The sequence below is a fragment of the Anabrus simplex genome, chromosome 1 (genome assembly GCF_040414725.1).
Source record: "Anabrus simplex isolate iqAnaSimp1 chromosome 1, ASM4041472v1, whole genome shotgun sequence".
NCBI classification, from domain to species: domain Eukaryota; kingdom Metazoa; phylum Arthropoda; class Insecta; order Orthoptera; family Tettigoniidae; genus Anabrus; species Anabrus simplex.
Genome location: NC_090265.1, coordinates 1,061,269,668 through 1,061,287,304, shown reverse-complemented (window position 1 = coordinate 1,061,287,304; position 17,637 = coordinate 1,061,269,668). Strand labels below are relative to the sequence as shown.

Below are 17,637 nucleotides of genomic sequence, written 5' to 3'. Positions count from 1 at the left end.
TGCTTTGTCTTCTTTCCCTAGAAGTGGCTTTCCATCTGAGCTCTTAATATTCATGCACCTAGATTTCCTTTCTCCAAAGGTTTCCTTGATTTTCCTGTATGCAGCGTCTACCTTTCCCACGACCATACAGTCTTCGACATCCTTGCACTTCTTCTTCAGCCATTCTTCCTTAGCTACCTTGCACTTTCTATCCACTTGATTCTTTAATCGCCTGTATTCTTTTCTGCCCTCTTCATTTCTAGCATTCTTGTATTTTCGTCGTTCATCAATCAGGTCTAGTATCTCCTGAGCTATCCATTGATTCTTAGTTGATCTTTTCTTCCTTCCTAACATTTCTTCAGCAGCCCTACTGACTTCATTTTTCATGACTCTCCACTCTTCCTCTATTGTGTTTCCTTCAGCCTTTTCATTTAGTCCTTGTGCAACATGTTCCTTGAAACAATCCCTTACACTCTTTTCTTTCAACTTGTCTAGATCCCATCTTTTGGCATTCTTTCCTTTCTTCAATTTCTTCAACTTCAGATGGCATTTCATGACCAACAAGTTGTGGTCAGAGTCCACGTCTGCTCCTGGGAAAGTTTTGCAATCCACCACCTGGTTTCTGAATCTCTGCCTAATCATAATGAAGTCTATTTGATACCTTCCAGTGTCTCCAGGTCTCGTCCACGTATACAGCCGTCGTTTGTGGTGTTTGAACCAAGTATTGACAAGGACTAAATTATGATCAGTGCAGAATTCAACCAGCCGACTTCCTCTTTCGTTCCTTTGTCCCAATCCAAATTCTCCTACTGTACTACCTTCTCTTCCTTGGTCTACCACCGCATTCCAGTCTCCCATCACAATTAGATTCTCGTCACCTTTTACATATTGAATTAAATCTTCTATCTCCTCATATATTCTTTCAATTTCTTCATCATCCGCTGAACTAGTAGGCATATAGACCTGCACTATTGTGGTGGCCTTTGCATTTACACTCCTTATACTGTACTTCCAAAGTTTCATTCCGAGTGGAATGGCTCTGTCCTTCTGGCTCCTAAATTACAAACAAAAAAGACACAGAGTAGTAATTCGGAAGAACAAGGCGCCCATAAACGTCTCCGACTACCTTCACTGAATTATGCTATACATGCAGTATTTCAGCCGTTTAGGAAATATTCAACAATTCTTTCTGCGTCAGTGGCAGAGAATTCATCGTATCGATCGGAATTAATTCTTATTGTAAGACTAATAACACAGCGAAGACGCGTTACAAGCAGTCGTCGGCTACCGATTTCAGAGAAGAAAAAAGTAAAAGGCATGCGCCTCTGATATTTGCGCGTGGCGTGAAGTAGGAAAATTCAACAGAAAATACAAATCCGTTTATCGATCTTAACAAATAGAAATGTTCTCTCAAGTTTCCCTGACCTGTTAATAAAAATTTCCCTGACTCACGAAAAGTGGACAGCAAGTTAATCCACCGAACAGCATGTCTCAAAAAAATATAAAAAAATTAAAAAATAAAATAAAAAATAAATAAAATATATATATCCAGCCTTTGCTATTCCCAGAGCTGGCATAATTCTCTCTCCACTTCCTTTTTCTCTATTATTTAAGGAAAAACAATTACATTGCTAGACACCTTATACAGTATATAAATCGTTTAAACATGTATGCCTAACTTATACCTTTATCTTACCATTTCCAAGGAACAATGTACAACTACCTTATTAAGAGAGTAATTCAAATATCAAAATAAAATTATTTTACTACAGCAACCTAACACTGTTTCGTGTGGATTTAAAGCACTCTTGAGATCAAAAGTAATTAACCTGTGTTTCTAATGCAGGCGAATATAATGAATTCCAATTAGTCTAGGTCTATATTCAAAACAGTTTACAAATTTGAAGACAAATCAGTCATAGGCACCATAGGTTTCTGACTTCGAAATTTTCTGAGGAAAGATTCTACATCTGGCAAAATACTTCTAAAAACACTTAATTTTGCCCTAAGTAGTGGATTCTTCACAGCTTCTGAAAGATATTGAAGGTTTTTGTTGGTTTTTTGTCAGTGTACTCCTTCACAGATTTGTAAATGTGATCATATATTTCAAGAGCTTGATCAATACAGCATCCATTTTCCAACCATCTTATTACAGTGAACTTGTAAGGAAAGGCGGTTCTTGTTGTCATGTCTATATATTTAGAACGTCAAGCAGGGCTATCTTTAAAAGGATTGTGCAGAGATGTAAGAAAATTAAAAAGATCCCAGTTAATTTTGGAGATCCCAGTTCTCATGGCTCAATTCACTGTATGCAAAGTGCATATGCCCATATATTAAGAACAGATTTGGCCTCGGAGTTTAGCACTTGCAAATGATTTTCAAGTTTTTAAATAAAACTTAGGTTAACATTCGGCCCATCCATTGAGACTTGCAAAATATTGCCTAAAGGTACGGACAGTCCATGTATAAACCTATGTAATAAGTGATCCGCAGTTGTCCTACCTAAAAATACACTATTCCAATACCTTGTTGCAACTTTTGAAGATTTATATCCCTAATCTTACACACAAGTCCATTTGTCCTCTTTGGACAAATTTGTCAAAGATTCATCAAAACAATGTAGCCAGAGCACTGTTTTTAAGTCATTTTGCAAACTTTCTTTAAAATATGGGGTTAATTCATTATTTATAAATTAGGAAGCCTTAGTCTTGCTCAGAGTAAAGTTTTAGGCAATTTTACTGTCTGTGAACATTGTTTTGAATGCTACGGAGGTTTCAACACAAGAGTTGACAAACATCTTTCCAGTGACAACCTGGAGCGCCCATATGGCTTCAGCTGATATAACATTATCTTTATTCACATTGCAAGTTTTTAAACTCCTTTGACTTGTTCCTGGCACTGCTAATTCCTTTGTAGCTGTGGATGTAGTGCTAACTCTTGGCTGCGTATCTTCAAGTGGAGATGAAGTAGAGGTATTCTTTGCAAAGAAAGACATTCTAAGGTGCCCCAGTAATAAATTGCTATAAAGTGAACATTAATTGGCTCTTTTTTTTCTATGTTAGATGAAATAGACAAAATTTTTACAGTACCAGTACCACAATTCTGTCTCTGCGAGACCATGTTGCCGAGATAGCAGCTTAAAAACCTTGGATTTGCACTGAACCTTTCGTTGTTATCCTGTAAATTCCTACCTGGAACAAGTCTTTGTTATTGCAGCTTCAATCTTTAGAAGTTTTTGAAGACATCATCCTATGCAAACATCGCACGGAGAAGTAGCTACGGCAGCTAGAGATAAGCTGAACAGTGATCCGTTCAAATCCTGATTTTGAATTCGTCAAGCTTATAAAAAACGTATTGTGGTGAAAAATGCAAAGACGTACAATTTTACCTCATTTTGTCCCAGATGTCTTCATTTAAGTATGCACGTCACTTCTTGTGACGTAGAAAGGTAATTTTCTGTGCTTAAAAATGTGCTGACAGATAAAAGAATGAGCTTAAATGAAGACAATTTGCAGATGTTAGATTTTGTACAATGTTTCAAAAGGAACTGAATTTTGATAGTGCATATTTTCCAGTTTTTTTTATCATATTTTGCCCAATGCATGCATATTTTGAGATTTGATAGTGCATGGAAATCCAGGTTCTAGTCATGAGTTTCAAGAAAGCATCCTAGAACTGAAATAAAAAAGAATAACATAAAAATGGTTGAAAGAAATGACACTAGGGCACAACAAAAATTGTAGAATTGTTACGCACTTCTTGTGAAAAATATCTGAAAAAGAAATGCTACAATAGCCGGGGTTACAACAGACTAGAGCCTAAAAATATCCCCTCAAATTCATCATTGGGAAAGATTTCCCTGACTTTCCAAATTTTTTGTCTATTTCCCTGACCAAAATTTTCCCCCCTGACTTTCCAGAATGTGGACACACTAGCTCTATGGTCAGTGGAAAAAAGGGGAGCACAGACAACTCAAGGAACACTTCACATACTAATACACAAAAATAAAAAAGACTTCCTGAAGTCAGTTCTGAAATGAGTATGGATGAATGGAACACACTTCTTTCCCAATCATGGTCAAAACTGGAAATTGAGAATTCTTAGACAAACTCATAAAAAAATTAAAAAAAATAAAAAAAAACTGAGTTCCTCTCAGCTGCTAGTGTCAAAATAGATTTTCTTATTTGATGCTAGCCACAGATTGTTTCTTGATTTCAGGCAGTCCATGTCATGGGGGCTTATTCACCTGAGAAACATGTTTCAAGAATACTACCAGTACTGTAATCTCAAAAGGCTGCAATATAGGCCTATATGAGCAACTGTGAAATCCTCAGCTGTACTGCTTAGCTTTCGTGACCAGACCGCTGTCTTCTCACATGAGACAGCTCCTCAGATGGTCTCACGACACTGAACGAACTCTGTTCCAGCCCTCAGAACTGAACCCCAGCTTCCAGGCCTTGAGTGTTCTACACTTTTTGAAATTTTATTATGGTAGCTGACCAAGTGAACACTTCAATGAGGACCACTGATTAGTAGTCAATCCCGATTAAAGGATATCTTACTATGGCTAAGGGTAATCACAAGTTAAATGACCACAAGGAAGTGGAGTGATGTGATACGTGAATGAATTTAAATATCATCAGGAAATGGTTACAGTACTAATAAAAAAGTTTTTTTGCATTTCAACATCCTAACAATGAAAAGAGACTATTGTCTTTCAAATCTTAGTAACTATAAGAAGAATCATAGGGACTACATGATAAATTATGTTCTTTCAGATTCTATCTAATGCACTGATAGGGTAGATCATGGGAGACTGGCAAAATTGAGTACAATTGGTCCAGACAAAAAGAGTGACTGAATATTTCACAATGTTGTGAGATGGACAGCAGGCAATATGATAAACAGGGTTAAAAGTCATGTGTAAGGTTCACTAATAGGAAAAGTCCTCTCAGTTTTAATTACTACACTGTTGGGGCGAACATTCCTTATGCGGATCACTGTAAGTACCTACGTGTCCATATAAGGACAGATCTTCATTGGGGTAATCACATCAACAGGATTGTAAATAAAGGTACAGATCTCTGCACATGATTACGAGAGTATTTAGGGGCTGTAGTAAGGATGTAAAGGAGAGGACATATAAGTTTCTGGTAAAAATGAAATGGCATATGGCTTTTAGTGCTGAGAGTGTCCGAGGACATGTTCGGCTCGCCAAGTGCAGGTCTTTGTATTTGACTCCCGTAGGCAACCTGCGCGTTGTGATGAGAATGAAATGATGATGAAGACGATACATACACCCAGCCCCTGTGCCAGCGAAATTAACCAATGACGGTTAAAATTCCCGACCCTGTCGGGAATCGAACCCGGGACCCCTGTGACCAAATGCCAGCCCACTAACCCTTTAACCATGGAGCAGGACAGTTTCTGGTAAGATCTCAATTAGAGCATGGTTCCATTGTATAGTACTCTACCAGGATTACTCGATTTAAGAACAGAAAAAAAGAAAAAAAAGAAAAAAAAGAAGAAAAAAAAACGAAGACGAGCAACTCTATTTGTTCCGGGTGATTTCTGACAAAGGAGTAGCATTACAAAAATGCTACAAAGTTTAGGCTGGGAAGACTTGGGAGAAAGATGGCGAGCTGCTTGATTAAGGGGTATGTTGCATATTATAAAATTCATTTTGAGTCTGTATTGATAGAGTATTACTTGAAAATCGTATGACAGATACTTTGGGGTTCTAAGATTAGGCTGTAAGTTGTACTGAATAGGTAGAACCTTAAGGTATCTGTCATACAATTTTCAAGTACATGGTATGTTTTTAGCTGTCAGTGGAGAGATGGCGTGGAATGACATTAGTATTACCTGTACTTAATCTCATGTGTAGACCCGTACTGAAATTTGCTATAATACGTTTACAATATTGTGTTTTTATTCCACCTTTTCAATACAATTGATTTTATGTTGTTAGAAAATCACAATGCTACAACACTATTTTATAGGGACATGTTTCGCTTGATTTCAAGCATCCTCAGCCTATGTAATCATCTCAAGGTTAAGACCTGTCATTGTTAATTTGCTTTGACAAATTTGTGTTTAATTATAATTCTAAAATTAAGTAGTAAAATACATAAACATAGGAATTGTGAACACAATGATAGTTTAACAATATGAATGACTATACTAAAATTGGAATATCCGTTAATCCTAAAGACATTGATGTCCAAAACACAGTAATATCTTCAAAATGTTGAAATTTTTTTTTCCCTCCCAAAGTTCTAGTTTATTAAAAAAACAATTGTAATTTGACTTTTATGTTAAAATTTAAGTCGTAATTTTTGTTAAAACTTATTGGTGTCTGAAGATTAAAATCTTGGATACGTTGGAATTTTGCTTCAGGTATTAATTTTGAGGCATGCTACTGTAATTTATTAGTTTTGAACAGTAAAATGCTGAATTAGGTAGTTTCATGGAACTAGTCTTGTTTTGACGATCAGATTTTTCTTTCGGTAGTAGTTTGTACTTATGAGGGTTTAGTCAAAAGGGACGTCAATCCAAAATCTTGAGGTGTTTATTCGTTTCTTATCTCACAATATTTTAATGATGGTGCGTCCCTTCGACTGTTACTACAAAACCTCGTGGTATTTGTTACATTACGATGACTTATCTGTTGTTGGCTAAATTTTTTTTTTCCTCCCAACAATCACAGTAATATAACAAATACCATGAGGTTTTGTAGTAACAGTCGAAGGGATGCACCATCATTCAAATATTGTGAAATAAGAAACAAATCAACACCTCAAAATTTTGAAATGACGTCCCTTTTGACTAAACCCTCATAAATACAAACTATTACCAAAAGAAAAATCTGATCGTCAAAACAAGACTAGTTCCATGAAACTACCTAATTCAGCATTTTACTGTTCAAAACTAATAAATTACAGTAGCATGCCTCAAAATTAATACCTGAAGCAAAATTCCAACGTATCCAAGATTTTAATCTTCAGACACCAATAAGTTTTAACAAAAATTATGACTCAAATTTTAACATAGAAGTCAAATTACAATTGTTTTTAATAAACTAGAACTTTGGGAGGGGGAAAAAAAAAAAGAAGCCAAATGTTCAACATTCTGAAGATATTACTGTGTTTTGAACGTCAATGTCTTTAGAATTAACGGATATTAGAATTTTAGTACAGTCATTCATATTGTTAAACAACCAATGTGTTCACAAATTCCTATGTTTATGTATTTTACTACTTAATTTTAGAATTATAATTAAACACAAATTCGTCAAAGCAAATTAACAATGACAGGTCTTAACCTTGAGAAGATTACATAGGCTGAGGATGCTTGAAATCAAGCGAAACATGTCCCTATAAAATAGTGTTGTAGCATAATGATTTTCTAACAATATAAAATCAATTGTATTGAAAAGGTGGAATTAAAAACACAATATTGTAAGCATATTATGACATTAGTAAACAAATGTGTGAGCAGGGTTTAAAAAGTAGGAAAGACCCAAATATGAATATGAAAGTTGGAATTCAAGAGGACAAATTGGGGCAAATATTTGTTTATAGGAAGAGGAGTGAGGGTTTGGAACAATTTTCAAGGAAGATGTTCAATAAATTTCCAAATTCATTGCAATTATTAAAGAAAAGACTAGGTATAGGCTACAACAGATCTGGGCAACTGTCCTAAATGCAGATCAGTGGTGACTGATTCGGAAATAGAGAATGGCTACCTCTATTATTACTTTGCTAGTGTTTTAATTGTTGTACTACAAAGTTTTCAACGATGGAAGGATGGGAAAGGGCCAGGATTAGGAAGGTAGCAACCGTGGCATTAATGAAGGTACAGCCCTAGCGTTTGCCTGATGCGAAAATGCAAGCATACAGCTATGCAACCCAAACAATTTAGGCAACTTGCCAGGTCACTGCTTTTCTACGTTGTGGCAGTTACAGTGCAAATTATGTGATTAAACTTAGAAAAGACACCCCATAACTTTGACCCGTGAATGTGAAAACTGACCTTGTACCAGCTGCCCTTGCTTACTGTTAAACTTATTATATTAAAGGAAAGATGAAACATAAAATGCCAACAATGATGGGTTGCAAAGATGGTAAGGCATCACATGGTTCTATCGATTTTACATGATTAGCCCCACATTGGCCTGGTAGCCTCTACTTATTGAAAACTATGTAACTGTAATTAGTACAAAACTGTGATTTGAAAGATCCCTTAGATCTGAAATGGTAGGCCTATACCACACATTCTGACCAAACAAAATAATAGTAGCTCATCACGTAAGATCTTAAGATCTTTCAGGGCTAAGAATAACTATTTATGGTACAAACGTTCTATCATAAACTCAGAACAGTAGGCCTACAGATTAAAAGAAAGAAGCCTGATAAGCCTTCACCAATTGGTAAACTGCATACAAATTTGAAACTTCTATCTAAAGACTGAATCTTGAGCAATAACCATAAACAGAAAACATTACAGTCAGGTATCACAACTCTTCTAAATCATTAACTGGACTGTGGCCATATGTAGGTACTTCTGGCTCTGAGCACAAAATAAATAAAACAGATGTAACACAAGAATACTGGAGGTGAGAGGGATATCACAAGTGAAGACAAATTGGCCAGCCTGAAAATAAAGTGGGCAAAAACCTTACAGACAGTTTTCCAAAAAGGCAGACACACTGTAGCAGAAGACAAGCTACAATACAAAGAGGGCAAAGTTGAAATAGTAAATGAATTTAAATACCTGGGAATCACTCTATACACTACAGGGATGTTCAGATTACATATCAAAGACCGAACAGTGACAGCAATGTACGGTATGACATTATCAATTTACAGTATATATCCTTAAAAACAGCTATGCACCTATTAGAGAGAAAAATCTTGCCAATACTCACTCACAGGATAGATCTGATAGGCCCTATATGGGAAAAACTGGCAAAGAAAGATAAAGCAAAATTCTTGTAGTGAAGAACTATGCACCATAAAGTAGGTGGCAGTTTAAAAATGTTCACAAGCACACATTCAATTACAGCCTGCGACACAAAATAATACAACAAGAGAAACCACTATAGCCAAAAACCAGAACAAAAAGACATTCTGTCATCGCATATATGATCTTGGGGTTAGAACCCTTAAAATAACAATCCCAATCATATCCGCACTATAACTATGCACAAAAGTTGTCAAAAGTCCGATATAATGCAATTACATACCTCCCCCTGCATTATAGCTGAACAGCAGTAGCCTATATTGGAATGTGGCCTACAGTGATGAATGAAAGGGCAGGAGAACAAGTAAAAAAAATACTACAATATGCTACTCTTGTGATAAACGGTTATGTGAATGATGTTGATCCACGAAATATCACTGCAATATTTGTCACAAATGGAAGATAATCACTGATTTTACTCAAGTCTCAAATCAGAGGTTGATTAAGAAATACCATCGTTACTAGCAAGAAATATGTATACGTATTTACTGGTTGTAAACAGGACTCCATTAAGTTGCATTCCATTGCTCGCGCCGTCTTTTGTTCCTTTCTTGAGGTCCAGGGATGGCACAGGCTGATCCCTGGACCAATACACACAATAAAAGTTATTTTTGAGTTTATCACAGAATATGCTTTCCTATCCTGCAATGTGATGCACATGCAGTGAACTCTGAATGTATGACAATACTATACAGTAGCCAACACTTGTTGAGGGAAGGGGAGGTGGCTGTTTCTACGAGCACCACTGCTTTTTTTTTTTTTTTTTTTTTTTTTTTTTTTTGGCAAGAATTCTAAGAAACAGCTCAGCAATTGTTTGTTTCTGGTTGCTCATGTGACATCCCAGTAAAGTAGTCCCACATCGCTCAAGACTTTAATAGGTACTACATTGCATTGTTTTCTGTTAACTGGGGTTTGAAAGGATGAAGGAATTTCTGAACTACAGCGCTAGCATACTGGTACTTGGCATAGCAAAATGACAAAACATCCAATAAAACAACATCACCGATCACCATAGCTCACGCTGTTAAGAACTATGGAATGTATAGCTGGACCCTAGAACGTGTGTACTAATCCCACACTCGTAGTCTTGAAAATGACATTCTATGGTTTCCTATTTTAAGCGGACTAGTTTGCTGACTTCAAAAAAAAAAAAAAAAAAAAAAAAAAAAAAAAAAAAAAAAAAAAAAAAAAATCACTAAAAATTACCCCTAATATTGCATATTTTGGGGGGACATACACTTCACCGCCTTAAATCCGAACCCATAGTAGGCCAATATCGGGCTTCTATTAAGAACAAGAAACAACTCGTAGCAAAATTCAACCCAAACATAACATCTAGTGTGCACACACATAGCACACCAGCATAGCATATCCAGTGAATGGCCCAAATTCAGCATCAGACAAATTAACCCTAATTTTAAAATACAGTAGTACAGTACATAGAATACATCAGGTACGCTACTGGAGCAAAACAGAGGATATGCCTTAGTTGACCTTTAGAATGCTGCATAGGACATGGACACACACACACACACACACCAAAACAGCCGTAGTTCACACCAACTGCAGAGGACAAACCCTTCTCATTCAAGACCAACAGGGAGGTAAAATACAAACATGCCAAAATTCACAACACAATTCAGAATACTTCTTAACATTCTTGTTCTGGGAGTCTGTTTCTGACGATGACCTAATTCATAGCAGAAAGAGCTTCCATGAAACAATTTGTTTACCTTTAAAGGTGTGGTTAAGTTAGTATCTCTCTGTGATCTCAAGTTTTTGTTACAGGTCCAGGTTAATACATTTTCCAATGTACTGCAATTTATTCGATAAATTTAAGATTAAATACGAAAGAAGGTATAATATGAAACTATGAAATTCCCACTCCTATAAAGGGCTGAATTATAACATTTAAATAACAATGAAGTCATTGGTTTCATCCCATTATCTTACGGCGTTTACGGCTTTCAGGGGGCGGGGCGGTAATTATGGCCCATGGTTTATTGACTGATTTCACTTTGCAATGTGTGATATAAATAATCCGAAAATAGATCGATTACTCTTTTCGGAGTGAATAAACGAATAACCAGGTAGTCCGTATATATCAAATCATAAATACGAATTCTCCAGGAAAAAGAAAGAAAATAAATTTGAACTAGATTAGGAGTAATCAACAACTGCAAAGCAATGCAGTCCACTTCTTCAAGATGTAAACAACTGCTCGTGCCAAACTGACATCTGGTGGATGTGTACTGTATCCACGAGAGTTATGTCTAGGTACTGCACATAAAAATGTAAGGATCTTACCATTTCTGGAAACATCCAATTCAACCAAATTCTCAAAATTTTGAATGTCTGGAGGTAGGCGATGTATTTCATTGTCACTTAATCCCAATTTTCTCAACCGATGGAGCCGAAAGAAATTCTGAAAGAGAGAGACACACACAAATGTCATATCAATGGTCCCTCCCAATTCACTTCACCATGAAGCAAATTTATTGAAATGACCTCGTAGAGTTGTGCACCTTTTACCTTACCTTTGGAAGATCCCGAATATGATTTGCATCCAACAGTAGTTCTTCCAGACTTCGCGAATATCGCAAGATGTCTTCGGGAACACTCGGTAGTGAACAGTGACGCTTGTCAACATATTCCACTTGCCGATTACAACCTTTAAAAATTGGGATACAACGAAACATGACTCTTCACGATGCGGTAACACTACGCATTATATCCTGTTACACTCACTACCACAATAGAAAACACAAAAAGAATTCACAAAACTGTAGCATCCGTATAATCGTCTAAACACCCACCCCACATTTGAACACGAAAACTACTGAGTGCATGAGTATGACGTCATAACACCAGGCACCTCTTGCCGTACTCAAACGTTGCCGACGCTCTCTCGTGGACAGATTATGTATTAGTAGTAACATGGAATATTATTGCGTGTACAGTAAAGAATTCTTTACTCCCTGATGTACATTTCCTATAGAAAGAAGGTACTACATGCAAAGAGGAAATGTTTTGGGATTCAGAAGTTAATAATTGTTGTAAAATCAGATTCCTGATAATCAAGCATGCATATATGGTTTCAAAAATCACCTAAAAACTTGTAAATGAACGCATCTTTCTAATATCAAACTTGATCGATAGCGTATCCTAGCAACTATCAACCACATTTAATCTCTATGGATTAGTGCTGAATGGTAAGAAATGTACCGAATGGGTGCTCCCTACCACGACTGCCAGTGATTGGTGATAAATATAGTATATAAAAGGCCAGGTGTTGTCAAGATAAGGAACAGGTACAGTGCGTCCTACTGTCAGATGTGAAGATCATCACAGAGTAGTGGAATTATTGCTACAAAAATAAGCCCAATTTGTAACATATTTGAAATTTGCTGTTATTCAGCAAGATTTCAGGTGATGGCAGCTGACGGGAACGGTATCGTATCTGGCAACATAGGTTTCATTGGAGCGGGAAATATGGCCTGGGCCATAGGGGGCGGTTTGATAAAATCAGGTAAGTTCTCCGATATTTTTTAGAGTTTACGTCAAGTCTTGGAGAAAATCAGATAACCAAATTGGATGCTGGGGAGAGGGTTACATTGCGATGATAAAGTTAAACAATACATAATTATGATAATGAGCTTTGTAATATACCGGTATACTCTTTTAGTGCGGCAGGATCAAGACTAATTCTAATTCTTCGCTACACAGTACTTAACTCTTAACAGTGGACGTACCGGACGAGCTGGCCGTGCGGTTAGGGGCGCGCAGCTGTGAGCTTGCATCCGGGAGATAGTGGGTTCGAATCCCACTGTCGGCAGCCCTTAAGATGGTTTCCCATTTTCACACCAGGAACATGCTGGGGCTGTACCTTAATTAATGCCACGGCCGCTTCCTTCCCAATCCTAGGCCTTTTCTATCCCATCGTCGCCATAAGACCTATCTGTGTCGGTGCAACGTAAAGCAAATTGTAAAAAAAAAACCAACCAGTGGACGTACAGTAGATTATCTGCAACACTAATGTAAACGCGAGGTCTCGGAGACCAGTTAATATTGTTATTCTGGAGGATAAAATATTGAACAAACCATTTGCATCTCTTCAAATAAAAATACTCCGAACATACATGTTCAGTTGCTGGTGCTTAAATACCACTGCTTCATCCTTGGCTTCTCTCTCAGTATTAGTGTTATGGTTACTTTCTATTTTGTTGTCCCCCCCCTTCTTCCACATCACTCGTATCTTCTTCAAGCCACTGTACAACGTTTTCATATTTCACATCTCTTATTTGGCCACCTGCTCACTGACTTGTGGTTACACACTGCGCTGCTGACTGCTGCAAAGTGTGGATGTGAGGTCATTTGGACTGCTGTAAAACACATCTGCTTACTGTATAATCACGACAGTGATACCAGTGGCAGCAACATGAACACTGGTCATAGATATAATTAAGCAAGGAAGTTGTTATGAATGAGCAAACTCTGAGAGGGATAAATGAGGAAAAGTACTCTCATGACAAATTTGGTAAACATTCAAATTGCTCTTTGATATGGTATAAAAACTAAAAGCCTTAGCTTGGAAAATGAAAATGTAAGTTAGTTTGATTTTAGTCTAGAAAAACTGCTGTCGCCTTGTAATATAAGGGTAGTCTGTCTTCCTAGTTCCCAGAGAGCTCAGACTGATTGGCTCAGATGGTAGAGCATTATCGTACAAAGGAACCTTGCAGCGGTGTCTCAGTAGCGCACTGGCTGCCAGCATCTTGGAGAAATGTGACAATCCAGCTGAAAAGCCCACGGCCACACTGGAGCAAAATGCTGGTAATTTCACAATTTGAAAAGGCCTAAACGTGTGAATACATTAACATTAACAAACTCACCGGGTTGCCATGATTTTTAAGGTGTCTGACACTATCGTTAGCCAGTTTAAGTCCCATTGGTGAGAAAATATTTAGTTATCTTTATGTTGGTCAGCAGGGTAGGAGAAGTGGTGGTGTACAATTCCTAATCACTAGATTCCTTGCCAAAAGCCTGGGTTTCATTCCAGACCTTTCTGCATTGCTCATATGGAGTGAGGGCATATGGCACTGTTGAGGGTGGTCTGTCTGTCAGATGGAGGCATTAAGCCTTGGTGTTATTAGACAGGAGTATACTATGAGCCAACACGAGGTTTCATCCTCTCCCTGTCTCTTTATCATAACACACAACATGTCGTCACACAGGACACAGAAATGCGTACTGATTCAGACTATAAGCGAGAGTTGTTTAAGAGTGTGTAGTATGATTGTTTCATATTTGTAAGCGATACTAATAGTAGTACAACTAAGTAGCAAGAGCAGAGAGAGCGCAAACTGGTGTAAATGTGTGTACTGCATGGATTGTAAGCAATTAGTAGTTAGTTAATAAATCCCAGAGTAATGCTACCAGTCTAACTTATGAATAAGATATCCTGAGTCAACCTAGCTTTCGCTCTCGTAAAGCAAAGTTGGTATGAAAACAGACTGATGTGAAGATAGTTTTGTCTGGGAGCTGACTTCCTTCTTACAGAATACTTTTGATCGCAACTGCGAGCTCACTGCATTAGGTTTTGCTGCATCTTGATTGAATCTCGCTTACTATATTACCATCCTGGGAGAACACACAACCTAAATACTTGAAATTATCTACCTGTTCCAGCTTTGTATCACCAATCTGACATTCAGTTCTGTTGAATTTCTTACCTACTGACATAAATTTATTCTTGGAAAGGCTAATTTTCATATCATACTCATTGCACCTATTTTCAAGTTCCAAGATATTAGACTGCAGGCTTTCGGCACAATCTGCCATTAAGACCAACACATCAGCATAGGCCAGACTGCTTACTACATTTCTACCTAACTGAATCCCTCCCTACCACTTTATACCTTTCAGCAGATGATCCATGTTAACTACGAACACCAAAGGTGAAAGATTACAGCCTTGTCTAACTCCTGTATCCTGAACCAAGAACTCAATCTACTATCAATTTTCACTGAAGCCCAATTGTCAACATAAATGCCTTTGATTGATGTTAATAATCTACCTTTATTTCCATAGTCCCCCAGTATGGCGAACATCTTTTCCCTTGGTACCCTGTCATATGCTTTCTCTAGATCTACAAAACATAAACACAGCTGTCTATTCCTCCTGCACAATCTCTCAAAAATCCTGCGTGTCATATGCTGTTCCTAGCCAACTTATCTCGGGCTGCTGCATAGACACAAGTTCACTTACAGCAGCGGCACATGAGGGACTCCAATCCTTGATGACAGACAGAACAGAATAAGCACTCACTTCACGGACCAGAGTGTATTAGTTATACTGCGCTGCTCAACTCTGCACACAGCACTTAGTGCTCCACAGCAGCACTCGCTCAACAGGACTAACTCTCCAACTGAACGCAAACTGAACCACTCAAGCTCGTCTGGCTTGCCTTAGATAGCGAGGCTGGTCCTTCCAGATACTTTGCAAAAGTAGAAGAACCCCTAGAGTCCTCTTGAATCTGACTGGGATCACTTTCTAGGTCATTCTCCCATCGTTGGGAGGCCTTCAATGAGATAATGGAGTGATGGCAAAGAGGGCTGGCTTTCCACACCTGGCTCATTCCTGATTTTTTTTTTTTTTTTTGCACAGTGAGCAGACAGGGAGACCTACCTTCATTTCTGTGTTCCTTTAGGCGTCTAATTATCTCTCCAATTCTTCCGTCATATTCCTCAATGCCTGCTCACGTCCACAGTATCCACAGCTGCTTTCCTCAGCCATTCTTTATTCTTCTTCACGGAAATATGAAATGTTATATAATAAAACAAAAACGAGGTATTCTGTGTAACTACACTGTCGTATTATTATGAAATAATAGGTATAACAGGTTATCTAAAATTATAGAAATGTAGTTTAAACTGAATGCGGAGAATTATTATTATTATTATTATTATTATTATTATCATCGTCTATATATTTCAAACACTAGGCTGATTTTTGTTACATTGATTTTGAGAGAACGGCTGAACCAGCTGACATTGTAAAGCATTCTGACGAAAGCTCTTGGCCTGTAGATTAGCAGAGTACCAGTACTCCAAGAGCGCGCACTTAACATTAGGACCATCATAACATGAGAAAGAAACTACATACATATTAGCAAAATACAACTTAAATGATAAAATACTAGAAATAATATAAAATGTAAAATATGGGAAATATGCGCTCTTGGAGGCATATGCCTGTAAGAGAGCGCAGTAGGTCTTCTATGCGTGCGCACATAACAGGATTCACATTTGAACATGCCAGTGGTCTCATAGCTAGAACAGGCATTATGCCACCACTGTTTACAGTCTTTACATTGAATCCAATCTTCACTTAAAGGTTCTTCATACTTTTCATCACATCCTGGGCAGAAGATACTGACCTCAACTGGTGTGAATGTTATGGAAACTGTAGCATCAAAAAGCCTTTTCTTTTTTGTAGACTTAATTTCTCACTCCTCCTCTGCGAACCATGTGACCTTGCCGCGGTGGGGAGGCTTGCATGTCCCAATGATGCAGATAGCCGAGCCGCAGGTGCAACCATATCGAATGGGTATCTGTTGAGAGACCAGACTAACGAATGGTTCATCGAAAGGGGGGTAGCAACCTTTCGGTAGTTGCAAGGGCGGCAGTCTAGATGATTGACTGATACGGCCTTGTAATAATACTCAACATGGCTTAGCTGTGTTGATACTGCTGCACGGCTGAAAGCAATGGGAAACTACAGCTGTAACTACCTCCCAAGGACATGCAGCTCTCTCTGTATGAAGGATGTACTGATGATGGCTTCCTCCCGGGTAAAATATTCCGGAGGTAAACTAGTCCCCCATTCGGATCTCCGGGTGGGGACTACACGAGAGGAGGCGATCATCAGGAAGATGGATACTGACATTCTGCGAGTCGGAGCGTGGAATGTTAGAAGTTTGAATCGTTGTAGTAGGTTAGAGAATCTGAAAAGGGAGATGGATAGGCTAAAGTTAGATGTAGTTGGTATAAGTGAAGTATGTTGGCAGGAAGAACAGGATTTTTGGTCAGGCGACTACAGAATTATCAACACGAAATCAAACAGGGGAAATGCAGGAGTTGGTTTAATAATGAATAAGAAAATAGGGCAGCGGATAAGCTACTACGACCAGCATAGTGAAAGAATTATTGTAGCCAAGATAGACACCAAACCAATGCCCACCACAATAGTGCAGGTCTATATGCCTACTAGTTCAGCGGATGATGAAGAAATTGAAAGAATATATGAGGAAATAGAAGATTTAATACAATATGTCAAAGGTGACGAGAATCTAATTGTGATGGGAGACTGGAATGCAGTGGTAGGCCAAGGAAGAGAAGGTAGCACAGTAGGAGAATTTGGATTGGGGCAAAGGAACGAAAGAGGAAGTTGGCTGGTTGAATTCTGCACTGATCATAATTTAGTCCTCGCCAATACTTGGTTCAAACACCACAAACGACGGCTGTATACGTGGACGAGACCTGGAGACACTGGAAGGTATCAAATAGACTTCATTATGATTAGGCAGAGATTCAGAAACCAGGTGTTAGATTGCAAAACTTTCCCAGGAGCAGACGT

At 38.0% G+C, this 17,637-nt stretch overlaps 2 protein-coding genes across 10 annotated transcripts in view; one reads left to right on the top strand and one right to left on the bottom strand.

The window, feature by feature from the left end:
- scrib (scribble) overlaps nt 1-11,826 on the bottom strand; it is an 884,084-nt gene extending 872,258 nt beyond the window's left edge. For all 7 annotated transcript variants that reach the window (XR_011017587.1, XM_067137118.2, XM_068225382.1 and 4 more), the window contains exons 1-2: nt 11,541-11,826; nt 11,311-11,428 (exon numbers count right to left, since the gene is read on the bottom strand). Coding sequence is in view for 6 of the 7 variants with exons in the window: in XM_067137118.2 (XP_066993219.2) it covers nt 11,311-11,428; nt 11,541-11,702 (280 nt within the window). In the remaining variant the exon portion in view is untranslated. The remainder of the gene's footprint in view (nt 1-11,310; nt 11,429-11,540) is intronic.
- A 393-nt stretch (nt 11,827-12,219) lies between these two features.
- The window catches only part of P5cr (Pyrroline 5-carboyxlate reductase), a 127,499-nt gene continuing 122,081 nt past the window's right edge, over nt 12,220-17,637 (top strand). For 2 of the 3 annotated variants that reach the window (XM_067137114.2, XM_067137116.2), the window contains exon 1: nt 12,226-12,532. In XM_067137114.2, the coding sequence (XP_066993215.2) occupies nt 12,436-12,532 (97 nt within the window). In that variant the 5' untranslated portion in view covers nt 12,226-12,435. Of the gene's footprint in view, nt 12,533-17,637 lie in introns of all 3 variants that reach the window. The other variant, XM_067137115.2, reaches the window with a different exon arrangement.